At 40.9% G+C, this 13,171-nt stretch overlaps 1 protein-coding gene across 7 annotated transcripts, besides 2 other annotated features; it reads left to right on the top strand.

Moving 5' to 3' along the window:
• Nucleotides 1–1,148: 1,148 nt before the first annotated feature.
• Xrp1 lies at nt 1,149–13,170 on the top strand. 7 transcript variants are annotated; one of them, NM_142504.4, is made up of 5 exons: nt 1,149–2,106; nt 5,604–5,693; nt 6,594–7,500; nt 11,259–11,977; nt 12,086–13,030. In NM_142504.4, exons 3-5 carry the CDS (start codon nt 6,813–6,815, stop codon nt 12,683–12,685), a joined length of 2,007 nt encoding a protein of 668 aa, NP_650761.2. In that variant the 5' UTR covers nt 1,149–2,106; nt 5,604–5,693; nt 6,594–6,812; the 3' UTR covers nt 12,686–13,030. The 7 variants fall into 7 exon arrangements, with proteins under 7 accessions (NP_650761.2, NP_001262719.1, NP_732384.1 ...); NM_001275790.1 differs by lacking the exon at nt 1,149–2,106 and adding an exon at nt 4,441–4,806 and having other exon boundaries at nt 12,086–13,170; NM_169839.3 differs by lacking the exon at nt 1,149–2,106 and adding an exon at nt 4,441–4,806.
• Nucleotides 3,626–4,006: a mobile genetic element.
• Nucleotides 8,235–8,456: a mobile genetic element.
• Nucleotide 13,171: the final 1 nt, after the last annotated feature.

Consider the following 13,171-nt stretch of genomic DNA (forward strand, 5'->3'; position numbering starts at 1 on the left):
CTGCACCGGTGTGAAAATTTCGCCCAACATGTTTAACAACACTATGAGTTTTCCAAAAGTTGTGGCAACATGTTGCCAAGAGATTTTCGCAGTCTCTGGCAACAAGCCAACAATACGAATCAGCTGGGCCAGACTAAAACAGCTGTTGCAACGTGTGGCAAGTGTTGCATCAGCCAATCTCAACCAGCGAGAGAGAGTTTCACTCACGTGGAGAGAAAGAGTGCGAATCTGTATTGTTTGTTGTTGCTGCATGGCAGGCTGCCAAACCAGTTGCCCTATACCTTTTGGAGCGGACATAGGTGACATATGTAACCATAAATACTTACATTTACATTAAAAATCCTGTGAATGATCATATGAATATAAATGAATATTTAGGCGCGAAAAAATACGCAAAGTATTGAACTATACTTAAGTTTCGCGGCTTTTTATTAAATACCAGTTTATTAACCCTTTGTGAGCAAACATAGTTGCTATTACTTACAACCTTAATATCTACGTTTCTAAATTATCTGGGTGCAGAGTAAAATTTATTCTTTTTTTTTAGCTTCTCTTATCTATTGTAGCCAATTTAGACCGAAATGCTATCTGTGCAATTTTCAGACTGTCGCTAGCCAAATAATATGAACGGCTATGAATAATCTGTCTGCGTTTTGCACAGTTTATTGAAAATATATATATTTTTTGTTATATTAACTTAACTGTGTTGTATGTAATACTTTGCCTCAAGTTAATAGCACATGGAAATTTTTTTTTTTCAGAACTTAAATCAGTTGATGCTAATGCATTGTTTACACCTTTTTCAGCTGCTTTCAACCAGCTAAGGGTTTTAGAGTAGAGTAGTATCTAAGAAGTAGAGGCACCCACTTATCCGAGTGGCCCATCCTCCGCATCACAAAAATAATGAGAGAAAAAGATCCCCGCGTGGAAATGTTTTGGGGGCACGGCCATAGAAAATAGACACAGCAGCTGAGAGAGCGCGTGTGTGTGAATATATGTGAATATATATTGGTGGTGGGGAAAGGGTATATGGACGGAGCGGTGAATGAAACCGGCAACGACGTCAGCAAAATTATATCAACCCCGGCCAGCGGCTGCCGTCCAGTGCTCGCAGTTGAGTCAGTTAGTAACAATACTTCGTCGCGAACAGAACAACAATTCAGTGAGTCAAGGCAAACGACAGAGCTTTCGGTGTGCAAATCAGCGTGGAATTTGTGAAATTTTCGATACGTGTTTTAGAATCCCATCTTAATGGCATCAAACGCTGAACCTCGTTACAAAGATATCCTATTCATAGAACAGTAATTTCTTTTCGTGTAAAACGTACCAGATAAACTCAACTTTGAGTGCAAAGTTCAGAGTGATTAACAGCCTGAAAAACATTTGCGAGAGACGCAATAAATTGGCGAAAATTAAACAAACAATTTCTATATATACTTCGTATCTCGGTATCTCAGATAACAGTTGTATCTAGATGCTATATAGATAAGCGCTTGTGAACACGAACACTTGACGAGTACATTAAGCATACGCCCGATCTACACAAGTGGTATCACTGAAGCAACAGCTGACCGTACCAAAAAAAAAAAAGAAAAAAAAAGAGAAAAACACTTCAAAGGCATTTTGCCCCAATATTATGTTCGTTCTGCCTGCGGTTGGTGCAACACTAACAGCAACAGCAGTGTCGAGAAAAAGCGGGAAATCCAACATCGCGTCGCCTAAGAACGTCATGCAACATTCGCCTGTCGTTGTCTTCATGTGTGTGCAACATTCGCAGCAGCAGGTTCCCATGCTCAACAACTTTATGTGTATGCGTATGCGCGGCTGGCATAACAATAAGTTTTATTGCAACAATTCAATCAATATCGAGACCTCCACGATCGGCACCGGCACTGGTGGCACTACGGGCACTAAGATCCTACGACGCTCCAAGTTGCTACGAAAGAAGCGTGACTTTAACCGCCGTCGCTTTAGTCGCCGCACTTTCTTTTGAAACCGATTCGAATAAGTCAAATAGTCACCGGAGATAAGGAGCAACAAGGATCAAGATCATATTAGTGCCGTCATCATTGGAACCTGCTCAACGTGGCAGCAACATGATGGAGGGTAAGCAACTACTGGCCACATTTCTCATTTTCCCAAAGCCAGCAACATTTGTTGCCACAACTTTGTTGCTGGCGGTGTCATTGACACTGGGTACACTTCACGTCGAGTATACATAGATAGATGAGGCCACCTACCTATAGGCCTATAGTAATCGTGAACTTTTGTAGGGCGTTGTTTTGATAGGTGTTTTGATTACATGTGAAAACGTGACGCTTAAAATAATAAATTTATATGGGGTTTCTAAACCGGATTCTGTCTTATATCTTATTCTATATTATTAGTTAAGTAACTAGTCTTAAATTTTGTATCTTTAGGATGATTACTAAATAATTAATAATGGTGACCTGTTGAGTTACAGACATTCATGCATATATGGTAGGGAAGATACAAAAATCTTTGGCTTTACTAATTTAAAACTTTAGAGACTGAGCACACCGAAACAGCTTAAAAAAACACATTTTTGGATATGCCAGACAACTGCTTGTTGCAAAAAATCACTTTAAACTTAGTCATACACTTTTAGCTACCACCACACTATATTGTATGTACATATGTAGATCACGTTTCAGATAAAAGTGATAAGATAAGATAATCAAATCGAACAAGGAAGGGGCTTTGTAGATCAATTGCTATTCATCTACACATGCAAAACGCCCTACCTTTCCATTCCCATTTCGTGGAATCGAAAAATGCGCACTCATCGTGAAAAGATTGAACGAATCGCTACGTGTTGGCCATTTATTTTGTTAATTTGCCAACTGAGGGCGTCCATTGTTGATGGTCGTCTTCGATATTCCAAGAGCTCGTGCCAGTCGGTGCGCTGCGCAAGATTGTCGTTTGAAAGTCACATATTTTTGCACGCATATGTGGACTGGCATTTAAGCTCCTCAGCTTTGGGGGCTAAAATCAGAGGACGTGGGCAAATAATCAAAATGACCCCCCCCCCCCTTGGTTATATTGTATTTGTGTCTGCAGATCAGGCCCATTACAAATATCACATGATGACAGTTTTTGCCAACCGCTGAAGCTCATTTTGCGCTTTATATTTATCAGCATGACTCATGGATTTCTAAATTATCAGTTAAAGCTGTTATACATACATGCATACGTACGTACGCAGAGCTTTTCGATTTCGAGAATTCAACAGCTTTTATCTGAGCACACATTCAAAGAGAGCTTACTAATACCACGACAAGAAAGCTCTTCTCTTCAAATGTGGGCGAATGAGCTGTACGAAAGAGAAAGAACGTGAAGAAATTTCCCAAGTTCACATCTCAACGATTTTTGGATTGTCGTGGGGTTCACAGTCTATTATTTTTAAAGGCCAAACAATCTAGAAAATGAATGCATTTGCTCTGAAATTTAAAAGACTTCCAACTAAATCACTCCCTTGGGCTAATGCATACATACATACATACATACAGATGCGTACATATATTATTATTTAGTATAACCATGCATTCTCATGCCTCGTTCTTTTGTGTTTTTAATTTTGTTTAAAGTTCTTGACCCAAAGAATATAAGATCCCAAAACAAAATGATCTTGAAAAGTTATTTTTTCAATGAAAAAACTTCTGCAATATTTTATTAATGCTAAGGGTATGCATGCAAAGTATTAGAATTACCTCAAGTTATTATAATTTCTTATGAACTATAAGTCTAAGATAGCTTAAGTACTTTGTGCAAAAAATTTCTTGACAGTGTCAAATCTGTGCAAACTTGGAAACTTAGTTGTTTTTCTCGTTCATTGTTAATAGTTTTGTTATTATTTTTTTACATATTGATGAAAAAACCTATGAATAAATAGATATTAATAAAAAAAATTCATTAATTTTAAAAAGAGGTCTTTATATATTTTTGCATTGAAAGTCAAAAATACAATTTATTTTCATTGTGCAAAATGTATGTATCTAATTATTTAATAGAAATGATATTGTGATAGGTCGGTCCACCCAAGCAAACGATTATGACTCATGCCTATAATATATCTCACTCATGAATACTTAGTCTCACTAAAATGTACTTTGCAATGTTTGGTTCGGTAAAGTACATACTTACATACAAATATGAAAAACACCGGCCGGCTGTGACAAAGAGCCTCCAACTTGTAGCTCATATGAAAATAGTATATGCCGGGGAAATTTTATAAAAGCAGGCCATCTGGCGGCAACAGGGAATTTTAGCGCTCTCTTGCTTGCTCACAGCGAACGCTTATCTGAAATACACCGACACACACCGATAGGGAAAAGTATCTGGCTATGGCAAACTGGTTTGTGGGAGCTTTTTGAATTTCACAACGAATGAAATTCACAGTGCACAGCAAATCCAACAGTTTCATTTCTGTTCGCCACTAGCAGCCGTTCAAAACGTAGTGAATACTCCAAGCAGTCGGTTGACTCAGAGATCGCACAGTGAAGTTAGTTCTATAAAATACATATAGAATACATATAACCAAGGAAACCCAGTGTAAAGACTTGGCAATCGTTGTTGTTCATCGCGGAACAATAACAGTGGACATTTGTCGCTATCCCAGAAAGTAATCCTTTATATCCGAGCAACGGCCGGACTTGAAGCAATACACAAGTGGTGGTGCCAGGAACCACCCAACCTATTGCGTAGCAGAAAAGACAAGTGAATTCGCGGTCGGGTTTTCCAAAAAAACCAGACCACCAATCTTGAAGACACATTTACCGAATTGATGTAAGTAGTAGTGTAAAGCAATCAGCATTCCATATGCTAAGTAATATAGATATACGTATAGTAGTAGTGTAGTACATAGAGGGCGCTTTTGTTGTTTTTAACTCGCGAGTCGCCATATTGAATTACTTAAGTGCACTGCTGACGTCACTTGCGTCGAACAAACGCACGCATACAGATACAATCAAACTTTATACTGTCAGGGGATTTTTGTGGAAACATTTAATTATAGGGCGCTTCGAGTGATTAGATTTCTATATATTAGTGTGTAATTAGCCAAAGCTCGCGTGTGCTTTTCGGGGAAATTTTCCACCGAGGTAATTGCTTTCTGGTGTTTGTTTTTTTTGCCGGCTCCACGATTTCTAGATATCTGTTTGCGATAATGGCATAGCCACCCGAACGTGTGCCTCAATTATCAAAGTGACAACTAGTGGCTAACGGTGTGCGGGGGGGGGGGTTGCCAACTGCTGATTAGACACCCCCTCCCCCCACCCGCAGCGCCCATCTGGTGTATAAAGACCTGTTGCCGATGTGGCCGCCATATTGTTGTTTTTGCCTCTGCTGTTGTGAAATTCAGAAAGAGCTTTTCGCAGCACCAGCCGCAAAAAAAAAAAATGAAAAAAATGGGCGTGCTTCTATAAGCACCTTATCTGATATTTTTGAAAGGTACTCCTATCAAACAAGGAACTACTTATTTGGTTGGGTAAAAAACAAACTTATCTTGAATTGTAACTGAAGTGTAGTATCATAATGCTTGTGGGGCCTATAAGTAATTGCGTTTTTCATTTCTTTGCTTACAGTTTAAGGGGAACTTGTGTCGACGACTCTTTTAGAGCTTGTTTAGAGGGACCCTAACAATTTCATTGTTTCTTTCTAACGGTCAATTAAAAGTGAGTATCCACATCCTATCGTCTCCTATTATTAAGACATGCCTCATGATTGCCCGACTTTCTTAGTCCTTGCACCAATAGTTTTTTAAGAATGTTTTATGAAAAAAAAAAGAAAAGAGACAAAAAACAAAAGAAAAAATATGAAAAAAGGAGTAATTCCATGCAAAAAAGGAGCAATTCCAATCAAAAAAGGAGCAATTCCATTACAAAAAAGGAGTAATTCCATTACAAAAAAAGGAGTAATTCCAACAAAAAAAAAAAGCAAACAAAAAAGGAGTAATCCATGTACAAAATAACCAACAAAAGGAAAAGATTTAAAAAATACACAGAAAGAAAATGGGAAAAAAATATGGAAAAAAACATACGAAAAAATGGAAACAAACTAACGAAATGGCTAAGAAAAGAACACCACTCACATTACCAACCACGTAACCACCCATCTCGACACACTAAGCATCTAACATCCGAGCTGTTGAAAGTCGTCAAACATGATGGTCTAAGACAATCGATGGCCAGGCGTATCCTCGAGATCCCTGCGACACCGAGGCCCACGACCACCACTTGTACATTTGCTAACCCACCCAAGCCAACCCAAGATATTTGGAGGCGCGTACTCCCCAAAAAGGATCGCGCTTCTGCCCGTCCTCGATCTGTGTAATAACAAAATCTTTTTTCTTTTGTCTATTTTCTTTCACATAAAAATCAAAACAAATTTTACGAACACTCTTAACTGCGCTTGCTCCACTCATCGCCAAATCCTGTCCGAATCGATAAAAATTATACGAATTGCGTATAAATTTTGATATCCTGTCGATCCGAAACCGATTGAAAACGAACCGTACACCAAACCGTAAACTGCACCGATCGCATTGAAATCGATATTGTTTGACAACACAATAGCCACGTTCAAAATGGCATTCTCCGTCGAAGCCCAAACCAGCCAAGCCAGGCCCAAGAGCGAATCAAACAACAGCAACCCAATCAACCAGACCCAGAGCAACACCAGCAACATCCTTAAGAGCAACCCAGACCATTGTGCTGCCGTCGAGACCAACAAACCACAACCACAGGGCAACGCCAACGAGGAAGGCTACCGAAAATCCCAGAGATATAATATTGATGATCCAGGAGCCAGCACGAGTACAGGCGGCACCCACATTCGAGGCGACAATCCGAGAGGACAACGCAAAATACCAGGAGACGGCGGCTGGCGGGACATACTCGTCGCCCAACTGCTCCTGCTCTCAGAGGAGAACGAGGCCAACGGAGCCTACGAAGGATTCGCCTACGTCAACGATCACCACAATACCGATCGTGATAGACAGCAAGCCAAATCCCAGAATTCTGCTGATCAGAGTGCCCACAAGCAACAGAGGCAGCAACAGCAACAACAACAGCAACAGCACTCGCAGCGGGACAGAGCACAGAGCGCCTCGAACTCGCATCATCAGAATACCCTTTTTACCAGGGTCGGTACCAACGCGTCCGCCATCCAACCAGGCCGCGCCTGCAACGAGTTCTTTAGTAAATCCGATAGGTTCGGCGAGGAGGTGCCGTATCTCAACGTACCCCACGACTGGGACACTAACATCCCGATCGCAACCAGAAACGGTGGCAGGTTTACCGACTACGGCAATGGTGAACCAAACGGTCCCGGTTTTATCGAGCGCGCCTCAGACACAGACCCTGGCAGCCATGGCTGGTATCCAGCTGACAGGTGCGGACGAGCCGCCATCCCGCCGGGATGTGAGTGGAGCAATGCCTACTGCCACAGTTGAAGAGATAGACGTTCCGGTGTTCATTGATGGTGAGTACTGTGTTTTGTGTGTGTGTTGCCTGTGTACCCAGCACTCTCTCATTACTGTTGCTTTGCAAAAAAAAAAGTTAAATACGAAAAAAGCGAACAAATGATTCACAATCAGTTGGAGAAAGAGTCAGATAGCAGGCATCGAGCTCGGGCTACGATCCCCAGGATCTGGCGCCCTCGCTCTGCCAAGGACGTCGAGGTACAGTCACCACGTAGCGGACGAAGGCGAAGATCACAGTGCAATGACCCATTAAAGAAACGATTGAGAGATTGAGGGCGGTCTGGGGGCCCAGTGCGCCTCCATTCCGTCCACGTTCTCGGTAAATGGCAACGTAATTACTCGTACGATCGATATTCTCAGGATATTCAATCTATGTACTTCCATTTATCGGTAACTTCTTTCCCCAAGTGTTTCCCATAAATTTTTTTTATTTCATCTCAGAGTTAGCCTTATCCCAGATACATTTCTTTGGAATGCAAATTTTAAGAGAAGACTTTCTTCAACAGTTATTTTCCATCTCTGGAAATAATACACCTTCCTCTCTCCCTGAACTGTCACAACATACATACATATGTACATATGTACATAAATGAGATTCAAAGACTGTCATTATTTCTGAAAGGGGTTTTCTTAAGTGTTGTTCTTTTGACCTAGACCGAACAAAATGTGATTCTGTATTTCTGCGTAACCCGGATAAAGTACATGCTCTCGATATCTCTTACATAGACTAGACCAAAGGCACTAGAATAAAAAGATGCGTGACGCCATAGGATTTTTTTGCACACGATTTTTTTTTTGGCTGGCCCTAGAGCTCGCTCCAGACTCTCTCTTTTTTAGCCAAAATTGATTTCGGCTCGAAAATCGTCGCCTAGCAAGTACGCACACGTGCGCACGATTATTATTATACTCACACAAGCAAGCAAATTTTTTACGCTCTCAATTTTAAGCGAGGGGAGAAAAATTTCTGCGGTCACCAGGCCGATAAACTATACAAGCCGTGTCATTTCAAACATGGAAATTATATAAATTCATATATTAAGATAGCCAACATATGTGCATACATACATATATTTATGTACATACTTCTGTAATGTGAATTGTCAAAAGAAGTCCCTCTGCTCATTGGGTTTCACTATTGTTGGTGTAAAAGAGGCATTTTATAAGAAGATACACATACCTTGTTATGTTTTTAATTGATAGAAGAAATTATGACAGTTTTCTTTTTTAAATTTCCGCGATGATTCACTTTTTCGTTTGCGTTTGAGGTGCATTTCCCACCTGATGGCGCAGTTAAGAAAACAATTCGGGTTTTTAAGCTTTGAATGAATATGTATAGTACATATGTATCTTTCATTACGACGACCACTGATAAAGAACTCGCTAATATGTGTTTGGATGTTAATATGTATAGGTCATCATTTTGAAAATGTCCAATCAGAACAGAGTTAAAATCGTAACACCAATTAGTTTATTACACGTATGTATAATTGCTATCCGTATTGAATTCGTGACCGATGAGTTGGCCGCCTCGATTTTTAGCAAAGGAATTGCGCAAATTATGAGATCTGCTAATATTCTTAAATGAATTAAAACCATAGTACAAACAATAAATTACACACTTCGCATGATCAGTTACTCGTAGTATACAATAAGTCCGTTTTCCGCGTCCCATGCTGGGATTGCATCATTGATGCATAAATAGTCCTTTCCATTTAAACGGAGGGGCTCGTCGGGTCTGTGACGTCAGAATCGAGAGAATGCAACAGCTGATTCATGACCCAAATTCTGGCGCACGTTTTTCTAGCCGGCTAATGCAATATTTTACTCAATATTCTCTCGAAAACTAGTCAATATGATACTACTTTTCAGGGTATTCTAGAAGTAAAGGGTAACATAATGTTTAATTTAATTTCAAAAGCCAATTCTTCTTTGTTTCACTGTCTCTCTTAGGTTAGTTCAATATTTATTGTGAAATTCAATAAGAATGATGAGCGAAAATTGAGAGAGCGAGAAAAATAGCGTGCGACAAGCGAAGACACCTGTTTGTTCTCTCGCTCTGACTTGAATCAAGTTCTCTCAGCCAATAAGCGCCTAAGAGACGGAAGCACACATATAAACTCGACTGATCTCTCTTTCTATGTGTACATATACATACATACACATACATGTGTGTGCGTTTGTTTTTTGGCAAAATGCATTGCGAATGCGCACTGTTACAGCTTAAGAAATATTTTATAAATTTTGTTTGTTTGAAAGTGGTATTTCACTGCCGTTTTTGTTTATTGTTTTGAGAGTTTTCACTTTTGTTTTTAGATAAAAAAATTAATTCTTTCAACTTTGGTGATCTTGTAAACTTAAGGTCGATTGGTGCACCTCTTTCCGGGAAACGCAGTTCTCATTAGGCAGATCCACTTCCATAAATGGCAATATTATATTCCCGAACCTTCCCCGCTCTGGTGAAATTCAAGAGGCAATTGTATTGGTGCAATCCGAATGGTTAACTTAGTTACGGCCTATGTTGTTCAAAAATCTATGTAGAAAAAAGCCGGCAGATGCAGAAAGAGACAGAAAGAGCAGAGAGAACTCCCACATTCTGAGAATCTGAGAGTGTGAGCGAGATGGCCTTCTAACTTGTTGCGCCGACAGCTGTTCTGTGTCTGTGTTTGTTAGGCACATGTACAGGCCGGCTCTCTTACTAGAGATATACAATAACTTGAGCCCCAATTCAGTTTGGATTCAATCGTTGCAGCGTTAAGAGGTGTTTTTGGTCCGCGGATAAATCTGAACCGATTTTTAAAATCGGAACCGCTTAAAAGACAGCAAAGGTAAATATTTGGTGAAACCTAAAATTAATAAAAGTCTTTATGGTTTTCATTCAAAATGGGACTGCAATTAGTTTACACTTGTACGCGATCGCCCCATATTTAACCACTGTTTTTGTTTTCTTTTTGCATTTCTCATTTTTAGATTTACATGCCAGTTATTTTCTAAAAAATTATGTTTTTGTTCTTGAAAGAAATAAGACTTTGTCTATGGTCAGCCCCTAACATGACAAACACACTCACTACGTCACTACGGTGCTCAAAGAGAGCAGGAAAAATCATGTCCGATTTTTGTGTGGTTGTTGTCAGTCGTTGTTGTCGCGCAATGCGTCACTGGCTGAGCACCCGGCACAGAGGGAGAGAGAGAGAGAGAGAGAGAGAGGGAAAGAAAAAAACTAGACTGTTTTTTCGAATCAGAATAATTGGTGAAAAAGTAATGGAATAATAATTTTATTTTATTTGGCTATACGCACGTTTTGGTTGTTGTTAGTTTGCACAAATTAACAGATGTAATAGATTTTAATTTCTCTTTCAGCACTTTTTGTTTTTCTGGTTTTATTTTTTATTTTCATTTCGATTTTGTTTTGTTCCTTTTCTCTTGGCTAATTTCACAACTAAATTTGCACAATACAGGGTGTTCTATGTATGGATCGCCTAGAATAACTCTAAAGTGACACTGCGTTCAATCAATGACGTACTCGCTGTAACTTTAATTCAGTTAGATAGTTGAGACTTTGAAAACTAAATATATATTAAATAACAATTATTTTTCGAATATTTTATACAATCAATCAATTTGCTGGTATCTTACCCTTTTCTCCAAAAAAAAAATATATATTTACCTAAAACTAAATTCAATTTATGCACACCCATTTAGCACGATCTGCCTCAATATTAATTGACTTGTACTAATAAATGTTTTTTTTTTATCACAGAATACCTGCAAGACATAGAAGCAACGTCATCGACGTGCAACAGCGAAAACGGAAAGGAGATTTTTACTGAGACGGATATTCTTGACTTTGATATAAACATGTTTGCCGAGGAGGATCTGATTGAGCTTGAGGGCAAGAAGACGGATCCCTTCAGTCCGGCAATGGACGGGATGAACAACGACAACCTAGACGACGACTTTCTACAATTGAATGACCTGCTTAACGAGGAGGAGACTTTCGACATGTCATCGATGTCCGGCGTCGGTATCGACATCAACCAGGAGCAGGAACTGGACTTCATCAACATATTCCACAACTCGCAGCCAACGGCCATGCTCACCAGCTCAGAGGACCCCTATCTCGCCACCTACTCTCAGGCCACATCCACATCCAGCACCACCAAATTCATCACGGAGGAGCCCCTGCTCGCCGACATGACCAGCTTCGACATCAGCTATACCAGCAGCCAGGAGCTCGGCTTCGGCCTTGTGGAGGACGTCAGCGGCAGTTTTGCCAGCAGTTGCAGTGACGTCGCCGCGGCCATCCCAGCCCCCATCCAACACCCCATCATTACCAACATCAAGCGTTCTGCTCCGGCCCCGGTCGAGTCGCAGCCCACCAAGCGCAGCCGACTGATGCTCCAGATCAAAACCGAGCTAGCTCCAGCATTCAGTCCGACCACACCGGAGATTATCAACCAGCTCCTGAATGATGATCGGGTAAGTATCTGTAAAGAACAGATTAAATGGTGTACCGAAAAATTGTCAGCTCTTTTGAAGTCGAAATATCCAGCACAGCCTAATTTACTTAATCTCTCCTATTTGCAGTTCGAGGCTCCCACCACAAGTACCAGTACCAGCACCAGCAACACTTCCATCAGCAGCAGCACCCATGCAGACATCGTAGAGGATCTACGCAGTGCCGAAGAGGAGACTACCACCGACTTCTCGGCGCCGAACACACCACACAGCAACTACTCAGCCAGCTCCAGCTGTGCGGCGCCCACCTGCCAGACCGGCTATGGTGGCTTCCTCACTGCTCCCACCTCGCCCGCCTATTCAACAGCCAGTACGTCCGTGTTCAGCCCTTCGCCAGCCAGCGGAATCAGCGGCAAGCGGAAGCGCGGTCGCCCTGCCAAGGATCATGCCGACGGTCCCGATCCCGTGCTCATGTCAAGCATGAAAAGCGAGGAGGAGAGGAAGGCCTACCAGGACAGACTCAAGAACAACGAAGCGAGCCGCGTATCGCGCCGGAAGACGAAGGTGCGCGAAGAGGAGGAGAAGCGCGCCGAGGACACGCTATTGGCCGAGAATCTGCGACTGCGTGCCCGGGCCGACGAAGTGGCCTCCCGGGAACGGAAGTTCAAGAAGTACCTGATGGAGCGCCAGCGGCAGAAGAGCACTTACGTTAAGCAGGAGCAGGACTGAGATTCTCGTAGCCATAGAATAGAAATTGCGGAGCATAAGCCTGTCATAGTACCTATCGTCGTCATCCAATTGTTTAGTTAGTTAAGTTGTCGTTGAAGAAGTCGAGAAGCAGAAATCAAATTTCCATTTCCATGTGGACATCAGTTAAGCCACTTATTAGGCATAGTGATGGCGCCCATAGTGCGCGAGGAGTGTTTAACTTTAATTTTACTTTTATTATGTTTGAGAAAACTAAAAAATTTTTATACCCACGGATATGTTTTTCGTCCAAAGCGTAATCAAAAAAAAAAAAAGCACAACAAAAAAATGATTACGAGTTCGTATGTTTTAACCCCATTGATGAACAAAAAAAAGTTTAAAAAATGTCAACAAAAAAATATGCTATTGTTAAGAACAATTGAAATGTATATTTTACAGATATCAACTTATATAACCGTAATTGTTTGAATAAAAAGCATGTTTCAATAAACGTGACAAAATCAACTA

Source organism: Drosophila melanogaster, chromosome 3R (assembly GCF_000001215.4).
Source record: "Drosophila melanogaster chromosome 3R".
In the NCBI taxonomy this organism is placed as follows: Eukaryota; Metazoa; Arthropoda; class Insecta; order Diptera; family Drosophilidae; genus Drosophila; species Drosophila melanogaster.